The 12,826-nt window shown below is 39.9% G+C and overlaps 2 protein-coding genes across 6 annotated transcripts; both read left to right on the top strand.

Annotated features, from left to right (window-relative positions):
• The first annotated feature begins 894 nt into the window (after positions 1–894).
• On the top strand, positions 895–3,964 carry Pop2 (CCR4-NOT transcription complex subunit Pop2). Of its 3 annotated transcripts, none has more exons than XM_043411776.1 (7): positions 895–1,039; positions 1,628–1,696; positions 1,828–2,007; positions 2,298–2,457; positions 2,548–2,824; positions 2,914–3,054; positions 3,242–3,964. In XM_043411776.1, exons 2-7 carry the CDS (start codon positions 1,675–1,677, stop codon positions 3,368–3,370), a joined length of 909 nt encoding a protein of 302 aa, XP_043267711.1. In that variant the 5' UTR covers positions 895–1,039; positions 1,628–1,674; the 3' UTR covers positions 3,371–3,964. The 3 variants fall into 3 exon arrangements, with proteins under 3 accessions (XP_043267711.1, XP_043267713.1, XP_043267712.1); XM_043411777.1 differs by lacking the exon at positions 895–1,039 and adding an exon at positions 1,062–1,125; XM_043411778.1 differs by lacking the exon at positions 1,628–1,696 and having other exon boundaries at positions 919–1,039.
• A 147-nt stretch (positions 3,965–4,111) lies between these two features.
• mesh (sushi domain containing 2 mesh) lies at positions 4,112–12,773 on the top strand. 3 transcript variants are annotated; one of them, XM_043411775.1, is made up of 16 exons: positions 4,112–4,930; positions 5,824–6,065; positions 6,171–6,358; positions 6,454–6,769; positions 6,870–7,038; positions 7,146–7,403; positions 7,552–7,745; positions 7,841–7,986; positions 8,069–8,350; positions 8,470–8,939; positions 9,032–9,306; positions 9,528–9,802; positions 9,886–10,037; positions 10,136–10,318; positions 11,854–12,004; positions 12,103–12,773. In XM_043411775.1, the coding sequence occupies exons 1-16, from the start codon at positions 4,504–4,506 to the stop codon at positions 12,197–12,199; spliced, it is 3,825 nt and encodes a 1,274-aa protein (XP_043267710.1). In that variant the 5' UTR covers positions 4,112–4,503; the 3' UTR covers positions 12,200–12,773. The 3 variants fall into 3 exon arrangements, with proteins under 3 accessions (XP_043267710.1, XP_043267709.1, XP_043267708.1); XM_043411774.1 differs by lacking the exons at positions 11,854–12,004; positions 12,103–12,773 and adding an exon at positions 10,530–11,548 and having other exon boundaries at positions 4,112–4,867; XM_043411773.1 differs by lacking the exons at positions 11,854–12,004; positions 12,103–12,773 and adding an exon at positions 10,530–11,548.
• Positions 12,774–12,826: the final 53 nt, after the last annotated feature.

The raw sequence follows: 12,826 nt of genomic DNA, 5'->3' as shown, positions 1-12,826 counted from the left end.
TGTTTTTAATTGACTGCACTCCGTTTCAGCTGCATGCCATACAATTTTATTTCGATTAGAAGAGAGATTACAAACATACCTGCATTACCGATCCCTCTCAGGAGGAAACCGCGAAATGTGAAATACCGCAGAAGCGTTTCATGTGGGAAGGGAACGAAGCTTGGTTGAAGGGAAAGTATTTTTCAAACGTTGGTAATGTCTGAAGCTATAAAATAATTTTCGATAAAGTAACCTTCTTTAGCGGTAGGGTGGAGATTGTCCTAAAATGGCGGCCAAAATCACTAGGGCTCAAGAACCTAGCCTAACGTCAGGGTCTAGTTCCGGACGGTAAGCAGAGATGTTGCCACGGTCATTTTGTCGGTAAAAAAGATTTAGCAGCTGGCAGGCGATAGGGACTCTTAACTTTGTCGATAGTCAAATATAGGACGTACAGGGCGTATTCCTGTTGAGTCCGTCCTGTTGAGAATCCCTGTCGCCTGCCAGCTGCTAAATTTTTTTTATCGACAAAACGACCGTGGCGACATCTCTGCTTACCGTCCGGAACTAGACCCTGACGTTAGGCTAGGTTCTTGAGCCCTAGTGGTTTTGGCCGCCATTTTAGGACACAACTCTTACCCCTTTAGGAATATTTTTCGTACTTTTGGTAAATTATGTATTCGATATTTTAGTGCTCGATAGTTTCTAGAGCTTGATGATCAAAAACGTGATCATTTTGTCTTTTTTACGATAAATATATGTTGTTTATTATTATTTTCAATTCATAAAGGAGCGAATTCCGATCTCTTGCATCGATTTAAGAAGTCAAAAATCCAAAATAAGTCAGCCAAGTTCATGGAGGTTATGAATCATGTTGCTGCCGCCGCTAGATATCGCTAAGATGCAGTGACGGTCGCAAAGTAAAGAAAGATATATAGAATATATCCGAGAATCGACGTGATCAGTCGGTTAGTTCGTTCGGTAACGAAGTGGAAAAGAGAAAAAAAGAAAATATATACATTTATTCGCCCCTGAAAATGATTGCAATTAACCTCTGATGAGGGTAAATATATAATTATTTAAGGCTCATTGCAGCAATTTTTTTTTACTAGGAATCGTTTCTATGACATCTTATCTCAGCAAGACACGGTGATTTTAAGAGAACAATAAAAATTTTATCGATAAGGCCTGTGAATTGGTTTATAATACTGTGACATCGAAAGAGATCACTCAATAATGACACATATATGTGATACCGTTTGTTGTTTCTCACTGTTGTTGGATTTGGTCAATTAACACAATCGAGTTTACCGCATAAAAAATTAATTGTTTCCTCTCCGTATTTTTTGTTTGTATTTTTAATTTTTCTTAGTTCTCAGATTTCTTAAGGTCAAACTGTTTTCTAATTTCACGATAGTCTTTATTTTAAGCTTTGCATCAACCGAAAATTTGTTGCCATGATGGACTTAACATTTTTTAAAAATTGGGTTGATGAAAAAATTCTCCCAATACTACTGAAACAAAATTCCTGAAAAACATCAATACACATTGATTTTAGTTTTTTGGAAAATGTTTTTGTTATTTTTTGCTGATGCGTAAATGTAACGGTTTTTTTTGGCTATTACAATTTTTTTTTATGTGTGATTTGAAGTTGTACGGATCGCGCTCGTATCCCCTTGTTGCATCAAACATCTACAAATGGTCAGGAAAAGCACAAGCGGTAAGGCAATTGTAGCCGGCCAAAATGTTGCTACATTTTGACTGTGAAAATGGAATCCAAATTAAAAAAAAAACCAATATTCAATTGAAACAGGTAGAAGATTGATTTCTTTATGCGTTTCTGAAATACAGGTGGAATCAATTCCATAGGGAAGGGTGGGGCTAGTATGCCGAGTAACGAAGAATGCGGCATTCGAGATGTTTGGTGCCACAATTTGGAAGAGGAATTTCGAACTATATGCCAAGTTGTTCAACAATATCAGTACATCGCCATGGATACAGAATTCCCAGGTGTTGTCGCCAGACCTATAGGTATAATAAAATTTTAATTATTTTTCATTAATTCAATTACTCGAATGAGCAACGAAAAAGCGGCAATGGCAAGTAGCGAAAGAGAAGGCCATGGAGTAGAAACAAAATATTTGTGTATACAAGAGTCCGGCAGGAGCCTTGTCGGCCCTTTATAAATACTTGGCTTCGAGCCGCTGCTGATAGAGAAAGCTGTGAATACTTACGACACCAGGGAATCAATTTGAATAATATAATTGGTGAATATTTTTTTTTCTCCGTTTTGTCTCCACTCATTTCTTTTTTCTTCCCAGGTGAATTCAGAACGAGCGCCGACTATCAATACCAACTGCTACGATGTAACGTCGATCTCTTGAGAATTATACAATTGGGTTTAACATTTTTGGATGAATCGGGTAATACACCTGGCGGAAGTTACACAACGTGGCAATTCAATTTCAAATTTAATTTACAGTATGCATCATCTTCCGCCGTTTCGATTATTCAAAAGCGACTTGTGTTCCTGTTCAACCGGATCATATAAATTATTCGTTTGGATTACAGAGAAGACATGTACGCACAGGATAGCATAGACATGTTGCAAAACAGTGGTATACAATTCAAGAAACACGAGGAGGAAGGGATCGATCCATTGGATTTTGCAGAACTTTTAATGACCTCTGGAATAGTACTCGTCGATGACATTAAGTGGCTCTCTTTCCATTCTGGTTATGACTTTGGTTATTTACTCAAACTCCTTACCGATCAAAATTTGCCCCAGGAGGAAAGTGAATTTTTTGAATTATTGAGGATATACTTCCCAACGATTTATGACGTCAAAGTATGACTCTGTTTCAATTGAATAAAAAAGAAATTTACAAATATTTCGCACCACAAAAAAATCATTGATTAACGACAATAAACTTTCAGTATCTGATGAAGTCTTGCAAGAACTTGAAAGGCGGTTTACAAGAAGTTGCCGAACAACTGGAACTTCAAAGAGTCGGACCTCAGCATCAAGCCGGTTCGGATTCTCTTTTAACGGGAATGGTTTTCTTCAAAATGCGAGAGGTACTCTATTCACCAGTTATTTCAATGACCAAATTCAAAATCACTCGTTCGGTTATAATCAATTCCATCTCAATGTTGGTGCAACATTTAACATCTTTTGCTGTTTGTTTTATCGGGGATCATCGATTTGCTCGTGTAACAATTGACGAATATCGGAAATAATGCAAAAAAAAATATGTTTGTATAGATGTTTTTCGAAGACAACATAGACGACGCGAAATACTGTGGGCATCTTTATGGTCTCGGGACGTCGTTCGTGGTGAATGGTTCATGTGGTTATCTTGACAGCAACGGCGATAATTCGTCCTCCTCGTAATCTTCTACTACTTCAAACTACTCCGAAACCACACGCAAAAATCTAGCGAACCAAAATCGGTTTCGTCGGTGGAACGAAAAATATGACAGAGCTAAAAAGAAAAGAAAAACAATCATAATAATAAATAATGACAAAAAATGAGGCTGTAGGATTTTCGTGCACCGAAGTAGATTTTTATACTAATCCCATTATTTTCAAAAAATGAAACGAAAAAAAGTATTTGAAAAAACCTCGATTGCTCACGTATTCGTAAAATGTAAGTCCGAAATTGTTAATCTACCAACCGATCGTAAAAACGACAATGGGTCGCATTATTCCTTCCATGAATTTATATTTTTCTCGATTTATTTGTTTGCGCAGCAAAAATTTGCACAAAAATCTTCTATTCTTGTCTTTGGAAAATTTCACACCGTATTTTTCTCAGCTGCTGTGTAAATACGCCTTTCCGTGTCTCCAGTCCATTTTTTTTCCATCTCTCATAGCGAGTATCTGACTCGAACATGACTGTACTTAATCGTATGTAAATTGAGAGAAAAAATCGGGGGGGAAATAAAAACAATGGAGAGACAAAAATAAAATAATCTTTTATCGATACTTTTCTCGAAGAAGCAATTCAATTCTTTTCCAATTATACATTTTTTATATATCGCGATTATAATGATCGTGCGATATAATGGTGAATTTATTGTTTCCCTGTTTCACGTATCAAATCTCGACTTTGATAATTCATTCGACGATCGTAGAGCATCGATTAATGGATAAAGCGTAATATGATATTACATCGGCTTGTGAGAAGAATGAAAGATGTGAAATTGGAAACTGTTTACGGTTGAATGTAGGCCAAAAGGGTCCGCCCCCTCCATATTTTTTGATGTGTACTCGCTACAGTAATGTGACTCCTCATCCCAGGAACGCAGAGATACAAAAAAAAGATAAGAGCTGCCTGAGCGTTATCGTAGGATAGCTCACGATGATATCAGAACATTATCTTTCCGGTTTTTTTTCCCTCTCACCTTTTTTTTCATACACCTGAAACATAGGAGATTCTTTGGGAGAACCTCAGTCGTCTCCAAAATACATCGAGGGCTGCGCGTGGATTAACAATTGTTTCAATTTTCCTCCGATGCCTCGAAATGAGGACGAAAAAATCAAGAATTTATTCCCAACCGGGACTTTTAGTGATTTTAATATGCTTAATCGTCGGTGCTGCTTTTGGACAGAAAGAGGATACGAGCTTCGAGAGTGCATTCGGCTTGAGTGAATCGAGCGAAAATTTGGAAGCCACGGATGGCCAGGAAACCTCAATCGTTGACGATAAAGCACAATTTCCGGTGGCGACATATCCCGAGCCAACCGAAAACGGTGATCATACTTCTCCCGATTCGATCCCCCAAATCGAGCATCTCGACGAAAAATTGAACCAAGACGTTGAACCAACCGAGAACGAAGAATCTGCCAAGGATGTACGAGAGAGTCAAGAGGAAGTCTCGACACAAGGTAATCCGCCTCTTATTTCCGGTCGAATGGGTTCAGCCAGAAGCGGAAAGTACGTCAGTTACGGTGAGTTGTTGTTATCAATGGGCGTGTGCGGCACCCAATTAATTTCAATTGCAATTTTTCCAATATTCTTTCGCTCCTTTCACATTTTTCTCTACCTTCGTTTCTAAAGTTTAACAAAAGCTTTACCTTATCGTCAGAAACGCGATGATGAAAATTGTACTATTCTCTTCTCATATTATTATTTTTTCATTCCCGAATTAAATTCCTTTCTTTGCTCCAATAAAACACTCGTACGAATTTTTTCAACAATTTTTATTACCAATGATAATTGTTAAATTGTTTCATTGAAAGTGAGGCAACTCACTGTGTGCGAGTAGAAAAATGACTTTTCCATTCACACACGTTTAACATAATTTCCTTATTCATAAAATCATCGTACCTGCTGCAGTCCCGAATGTTTTTCTACTATTCTCATTTTCCGAGAGATTTATATCGACCCTCGCGGCACAAGCGTACGAGAAGACTTTTCATTATTTGCTCAACGTCAACTTTTTCATTATATTGGCTCTTATCTGTCGTTATCAGTTACTCACTCGCCTCACGATAATGCTGTAGAATGAATCGGTCCTGTGACTCATAACAGCCTGTTTCGGAGTACTACGGCACCCTTTCCCGATGCATTATTGTCCGATCACTATGATTCTAACAATAGAACCATCATTTTCCATTTCTCATTCCGCCATATCGTTATTTCGACAAAAGTCGAAATGCCTCGTGATATTTTCAGCTGGTCGATAATACACGTGTCTTTGCGAGAGCGATTTTCGTTTTTACGAACGACGTTCCTAGTCATTAAAAAAAACAACAACAACAACAACAACAAATTGGCATACGCAAATTGCGTGGCATGGGGCAGGAAATCGTGATAATAAAACTTGGATTTTTTTGTACAGATTCGGACGATCCGGAAGCCGATCGTTACGCACCTTCGAGCGAGGATTCTCCACAGGATTACGTCATAACGGTCGATAGATTGAATACGATACGCTCACGACTGATGTACTGGTACTTTGACCTAGGTGGCGATGACAACAACGGCGATTTTCAGACGGACGTCCATTCGTCAATGTCCCAGGTTCACAAGAACTTTAATTTTCAGCTGCCCTTCTTCGGCTTCCGATTCAATTATACCCGAGTGAGTTTCTTTACGTTCGTTCCTTCAAATTTCTATCCGATCATTCATTATGCGAGGGATATGAACGACGAAAAGAGAAAAAAAAAACCTGCACGATGATTTTAGGTATCGATGAATGGTTTCTTGGAATTCAGCGATCCTCCGGAACACTTTACTTACCCGCTTGCGTTTCCGAACAAAGATTGGCCGGAGAAAAGTGATCCGTCTTTCATCGGTATATTCTACAGCAAATGCCGCATCGGGACACTGAGACCGACGGATATCGATCAGCGACGTCCGGGTGTTTACTATCGGTAAAAATTTCTCTATAAAAATGGGCAAATGCCAATTGTGAATATTCATCGTACACCAATGAAATTAACGATTCTACGCTCTTATGAAATTCTAGACAGGAGAGAGATTTGCAGAAGAGAACCGACCAATTTGGAGTAGAAATTCGGGAGCGCGCAAAATGGGACATACGACAGGGTGTCGTCGGTTCGGATTCGTTCGATCCGAAACACGTTGTTATCGTTACATGGAAAAATATGTCCTTTGCTGGTGGCATCGATAATTCTCTGTACACGACGAATACCTTTCAACTGGTACTCGTTACCGACGAGGTCTTCACTTACGCCATTTTCAATTATCTCGACATTCAATGGACCACTCACACCGAGGCGAGCGGTGATACGACCAGAGGGCAGGGCGGTACTCCCGCGTTTGTGAGTTACATCGACCGATCGATCGACCAAAGCCTTTACGAAGCTTCGAGGTGGAAGGAGAAAACGTACAATTTCATACGCGGAATTTTTTGGTTCGCAGGTTGGGTTTAATGCCGGAAACGGCACTCAAAGTTACGTGTACAGTCCGTATTCTCAGACAACGACGATTCGGGATCTGCCGAGCAGAGGTTGGGCAAACGGTTTTCCAGGAAGACACATATTTCGTATAGATGAAAAAATCATGCTCGGTTCTTGCAACAAGGATATCGGTCAGTATCGCCACTTCATTCGGTCCCAACGATATCGGTTATTGCAAATACAATGTCTGACGAAAAAATGAGAAACAATAATCGGTATTTGTTCCCGATATATGCAGATGGTACGCACTTGCCTTTGGTCTTCGCACCGGAAAGTGGAAATATGCTGGGCGGAACGGTGGTCAACATAACGGGTCCCTGTTTCGAGTCAAACGACAAAGTCAAATGTAGATTCGACACGGAGGATGTATACGGTACGGTGATCGATAGAAACCGTGCCATTTGCGTTCAGCCTCGTCTCATGGTCGAGGGCTACGTGGATTTTTCCGTCGCAATCGGTAGCGGTAGATACTCCTGGAGAGGCAAATATTTCGTTGGTAATTTTATTTTCAATCAACAGCATTTATTCAATAATTTTAGCTTATTTTCATATATTTTCACGTTAACGCGTGAGTCTTTTGGACAATTTTCTTTCAATGTTACGAAAATTCGAGTAACGATAAAAAAACACTTATTTTTTCCCAGAAACACCCGCTACGGCGACGGAGAAAATATTTTTTTCTACGCGAGCTGTGCACGAGCGCGCTCCTCGTGAGATCAAGATAACATGGGACGCCTATAATTTGACAGCTAACTTGCAAGCAGGAGTACAAATCTCTTTGTGGGGCTATCGAGAATCAACGATAAGACCGGAACTCGAGTTTATACAACTTTTGGAGGTAAATGACACGCAGGTTCCTCGAACGCAAAATTCAGATTCTGCGAATCCAATATAGGATTGATCTCTCAATTTTCATACTTTCCAATATTCAAGGAGAACAAGGTCAACGACGGGTCTTACACAATCGTCCCGGCTACTTACAGAAATAGAGATAATCCCTTTCAGATCGACATGCACTTTGGTTTCATTCAAATTAATTTGACCAAACCTTCCGAGTATTCCGGCCTCGATATAACGCCGTAAGTTCATTAACCCATAAAATGAGGAAGGAAAGAAAACGATCGAGAGATTTGAACGATCTTGTTATGTGATCTTCGACAGTGTACTATGGAGCAAACCAATCCCGTTGGCCTGGTATTTTGGACCGCAGTGGGAGCGTCTGTACGGTGCAAAATGGGCGCACAGGCTTTGCGACAAATGGATGAAGGACGACCGTTATCTAAAGAACTTTGCGGCTGAAATTTCTCTCTGTCCCTGCACTTTGCAACATGCTCTCAACGACAAAGGACGATTCATGCCTGACTATCATTGTGACAAGGATTCCAATCCTGAATGTTACTACAACAGAGGGGCGATACACTGCGTCACTACCGGAGCGCCTAAGTAATCATTCAAAAATATAATCAAAAATCAGGTTTCGTGAGAATAAGAACGAAAGAAATGTAAAACAACGAAAATCGTGGAAAAAAAAAACATTATTTTCGAATTTATTTTTTTCGCAGTCTGTACGGTTCGGAGCAGCAGTGTTGTTACGACAAAAATGGGTATTTGATGTTGACGTATGATCAGCAATGGGGATCAAAGCCGCGGAGATCGCACAATTTGGGATATTTACCATGGAACGAGGCGAACAAGGTGCCGAGTCTTTCGCACTGGTATCACGACATGGTACCAATGTATCTGTGCTGTTTATGGCAAGAGGAACAAGCGGTCGGTTGCGAGACATTCCGGTTCGAGAGGAGACCGTCACAGGATTGCGTCGCTTATCAATCCCCGGCAATCGCCACCGTTTTTGGTGATCCGCATGTTGTTACTTTTGACGGTCTGGAGTACACATTCAACGGCAAAGGGGAATTCGTTCTTCTCAGGGTTGACAATGAAAAGGACAAGCTCGATGTTCAAGGACGATTCGAACAAATGCCCAAGAATATTTATGGCGAAGTTCGAGCGACTCAGCTGACTTCTGTTGCAGGTAACTCGATCCCGCTCGTGAGCGACGATCCAATTTCTCTCGTTTAATCGAATAATAAACTAAATCCAAAAAATGTTGCTTCTTTTTATCAGCTCGAGGAAATAATTCAGCGACGATAGAGGTACGATTGCGACCTCGATGGGCGCAATGGCGTTATCGATTGGATGTATTCGCCAATGAACGAAGGGTTTACTTCGACCGAACCGCATTGAAGTTTCAACACTTTCCCGGTGTCGTTGTCTACACACCGACCTACATACTGAATCAGAGCGAAGTCATCATAATGTTTGACACCGGTGCTGGGGTCGAAGTCGTGGAGAACGAAGGTTTTATGACCGTTAGAGCTTACCTTCCGTGGACGTATATGGTAATTTGCTACTCGGCTATTACCCTTCGAAATTGATAAAATAGTCGGACGATACGTCGATTCGTTCTTATCAAAATTCTGGTAAAGCCATAGAGATGAGAAATAAAAATACGTCGGATCCTGAAAGATAATTGCATTTTGTTTGTGCTAGAAATTGAAAACTCGACATTTTTTTAAAACATCGCATTTGAATAAACGTGGAAAAAAATTCTCATCAACAGAACAAAACGAGAGGCTTACTGGGCAACTGGAGCAACGACGTACTCGATGATTTTACTAATCCGGATGGAAGTATAGTGGTTCCTGGAAATCTGAATAATTTCGCGGCGGTTCACAAGGACTTCGCAATAAATTGGTTATTGCAGGATAACGAGGATAGGCTAAAGGGCAGGGCTTTGTTTACCCGTGAATTTGGCCGAACGGCGAGTCGCTACGCGAACAAGAGTTTCGTCCCCGAGTACCAGAGATATCCGAGCGATATTTTGCCAGCTAATCGGTAAATTCATTCATTTGTATGGATTTTTTCAAAAATTTTAACAAGCCGAAGGAGGTGACTGAACGATTTTTTTACCTTCACAGTTCGGTCGATATCGCAAGAGCAAAGGAGCTTTGCGGTGAAAACTATCAGTGCCAGTACGATTATGCGTTGACGCTCAATCGGGATTTGGCGCATTTTACCAAAAATTATTATGACACGTACACAGAAATTAAAGCCTCCAACTCGAAGCGAAGTGAGTAAGAAAAAACAATTTTTTTCTTCCCCGTCTTTTGATGATTATTCCGTATACATTCTCATTCCCTCTGAAATGTCGTCGGAATTCTTGTTTAGTTATAACTTGCGGAATTTTGGAAACTCCGCGCTTCGGACGCAAGAGCAATTTTCTCTTCGTGCCCGGGACGAAGGTCACCTTTGAGTGCAATCAAGATTTTACTCTAATCGGAGACACGAGAAGAACTTGCATGCCTAATGGCAGATGGGATACACCGGAGTACGGTTATACGGAGTGTTTACGTGAGTATATCATACCAATAGTTTTTCAGATGAACCTGTCAATGATAAATTCATTATACATTCAAATTCATTCAATCATCAAATACGAGTTATGAGGATTTTTTGATTGCTTGGAAATACATGATGGAAATATCGAATCGATCGCATTACGTTGTAGCATCGAAATTAATGATAATAACTGATTGTTGTTGGTGTTGTATAAAAAATACAGGTCAGGTCGAGTATGCTCAGCGAACGGCTTGGACAACGATGGGTATTATTTGCGCGGTCTTATTACCGGTCGTGTTAATCATCGCGTTCGTATTTGTTTGCATCCGAAACAATAATGGTAGTGATAATAGAAACAAAAAGGGGGATAGTTCGGCAAGGTCATGGCGTTTCTCGGGTCGCTATTCTGAGCGCGGGCCTGGTTACGATAACGATTCGTCTCTATCGCGACAAGTGACACCATTAAAGTCTTACGAACGAACTGTATCGCCGGTTAGCGATTCTAGTACGAGTACGAGCGGCGGTGGCAGCGGGAGTAGCACGAGAAAGCGTCGCACATATGACAAAGTTTATCGCACTCATGAACCGCTCCCCGATCGTCCGAACAGCGTTTTCGAGGAAAAAGATTGGGATCTTAAAATTCCAAATTCTCCGAACGGTTCCGACACCACTACCGATTCTCTCCAAAAAGCCGCAACCGGAAGCGTCAGCAGAGAGAGCGACGTGTAGCGAGCATCCCGATTTACCTCATTTTTTCAAATATCTTCATCGTACTGTTATTCTATCATATTTTACCGCGAAATTCCTCATTCAATCGAACGTCATTTGCAAATCGCACTCCCTCGTTGTAAAATATAATCGCGCGAGATCGGCCCTTTCAGTGAATCGATTTCGTGACCTTTGACCTGTTGCCGAGTGCCTTTTACCAAGCGAGCCATCGTTTGAGTGACCAATTTTTTTATAAGCTCAAATGAGCCATCTTGTCGCAGTGTCGTACTAAATGAGGCGAATAACCTCGTCGGTCTTACTCATTGACAAGTAATTGACACTATTTCTCAAATATCCTGATCAGTATTTACTGTGGAATAGAAATTCGTTCGTGGTTATTTACACTTTATACATCAATATATGGATACTACTTACCGGAAACTTTGTGTCTTCTGAATTTTTTGTAATTCACCTCAACTACGAATTGTAACAGACTTTTGTAACGAATATTTTTAATAAACTTTTACACACATATTTATTGTAGCATTATTTTTCTTATTATGAAATACGGATTAAAATTTCTATTCCACATGAATACTTTTATTAAATTGCACAATAGAGTGAAAATAATTAACAACGTTTTGCGAACAATGACAGATAGTAATCATGGTGGAGTCGAGATTTCCATCTGTATTTATTGTCCATACATTCAAACATTTTTATTTACTGCTGCGTGAATATCTAGCTCGTGTAATTGGGAACAGCGAGGTTCGGTTTCACCGATTCCTGATGAGGATTCATGAGTTAATATTATCAATGTTTGCTTCGAAAAAATGAAGGTCAACAGGAATACAGTTCGCGTCAAGCTGGAATCACGTCTGGAATTATTCTGGGATGTCTTGTGCCCATTCTAATGGTCATCATCTGCATAGCTGTTAGGGCACTGAGGAGCCGCAGGGTCGAGCGAGAACGAGAGGAGGCGGAAATGAGGTAAGCATATCAAAGCACCATAAAATTACGAAAAAAATTATTTTCTCATTTTCTATTTTACACCGCTATAACTGATCGTATCTTTTCTCTATATATAGAACTCGAACAACGGAACTTCAGAGAATGAGGAAGCTCGAGACCGAAGACGACGAAGGGCCGGTTCCATATTCGAGCAAAGCAACGGTTATTAATTAAGAAGTAGTATAATTATAAGGATAATGGTTTAGCACTTCATTTTTTTAGAAACTATCGCAACATTTTTTTTCACATAAATATCATTTCCGTCTCATTATTGACCATCACTTGACACACAATTTCGCGACTCTAGTTTCTCGTTTTTCTAACCCCATGTCATATCTCACCGTAAAATGAGAAAAAACAGAGTTCGATAGCAATTTCAAGGTGGTACAAGGAATTCAGAGTAATATGTAACTTTACAATGTGTTCACGCATACGACGTTTTCTGAGATTCTCCATGAACCACCACTGCCGTCTCTCTTGTTCATGAAAAAAAAAACCCAAATATTTTCGGCATCTATAACGGACTCGTACGTACCGGCCCCGTTATAATAAAAGTTTTCCAATGTATTTTCATGATCTATCGAAAGACTTTGTACCATGCATTTTGATCTTCAGTATTTTAAATATACGCATATACATTATATACGTGTATTCGCGTTTACAAAAAATATGCATGTTTGTACGGATTCACATAAGAATGGTTTTTGTATCTAAAAAGTTGATAATTAAATGTCAAGTTGACCAATCATATAACACCCACTATATGTTATTTTCAATCATCATCCGTGTTTCAAAACTTCA

The sequence above is a fragment of the Venturia canescens genome, chromosome 2 (genome assembly GCF_019457755.1).
Source record: "Venturia canescens isolate UGA chromosome 2, ASM1945775v1, whole genome shotgun sequence".
Classification (NCBI taxonomy): Eukaryota; Metazoa; Arthropoda; class Insecta; order Hymenoptera; family Ichneumonidae; genus Venturia; species Venturia canescens.
The sequence above is the reverse complement of the archived record's forward strand: the minus strand, read 5'-3'. Positions and strand labels throughout refer to the sequence as shown.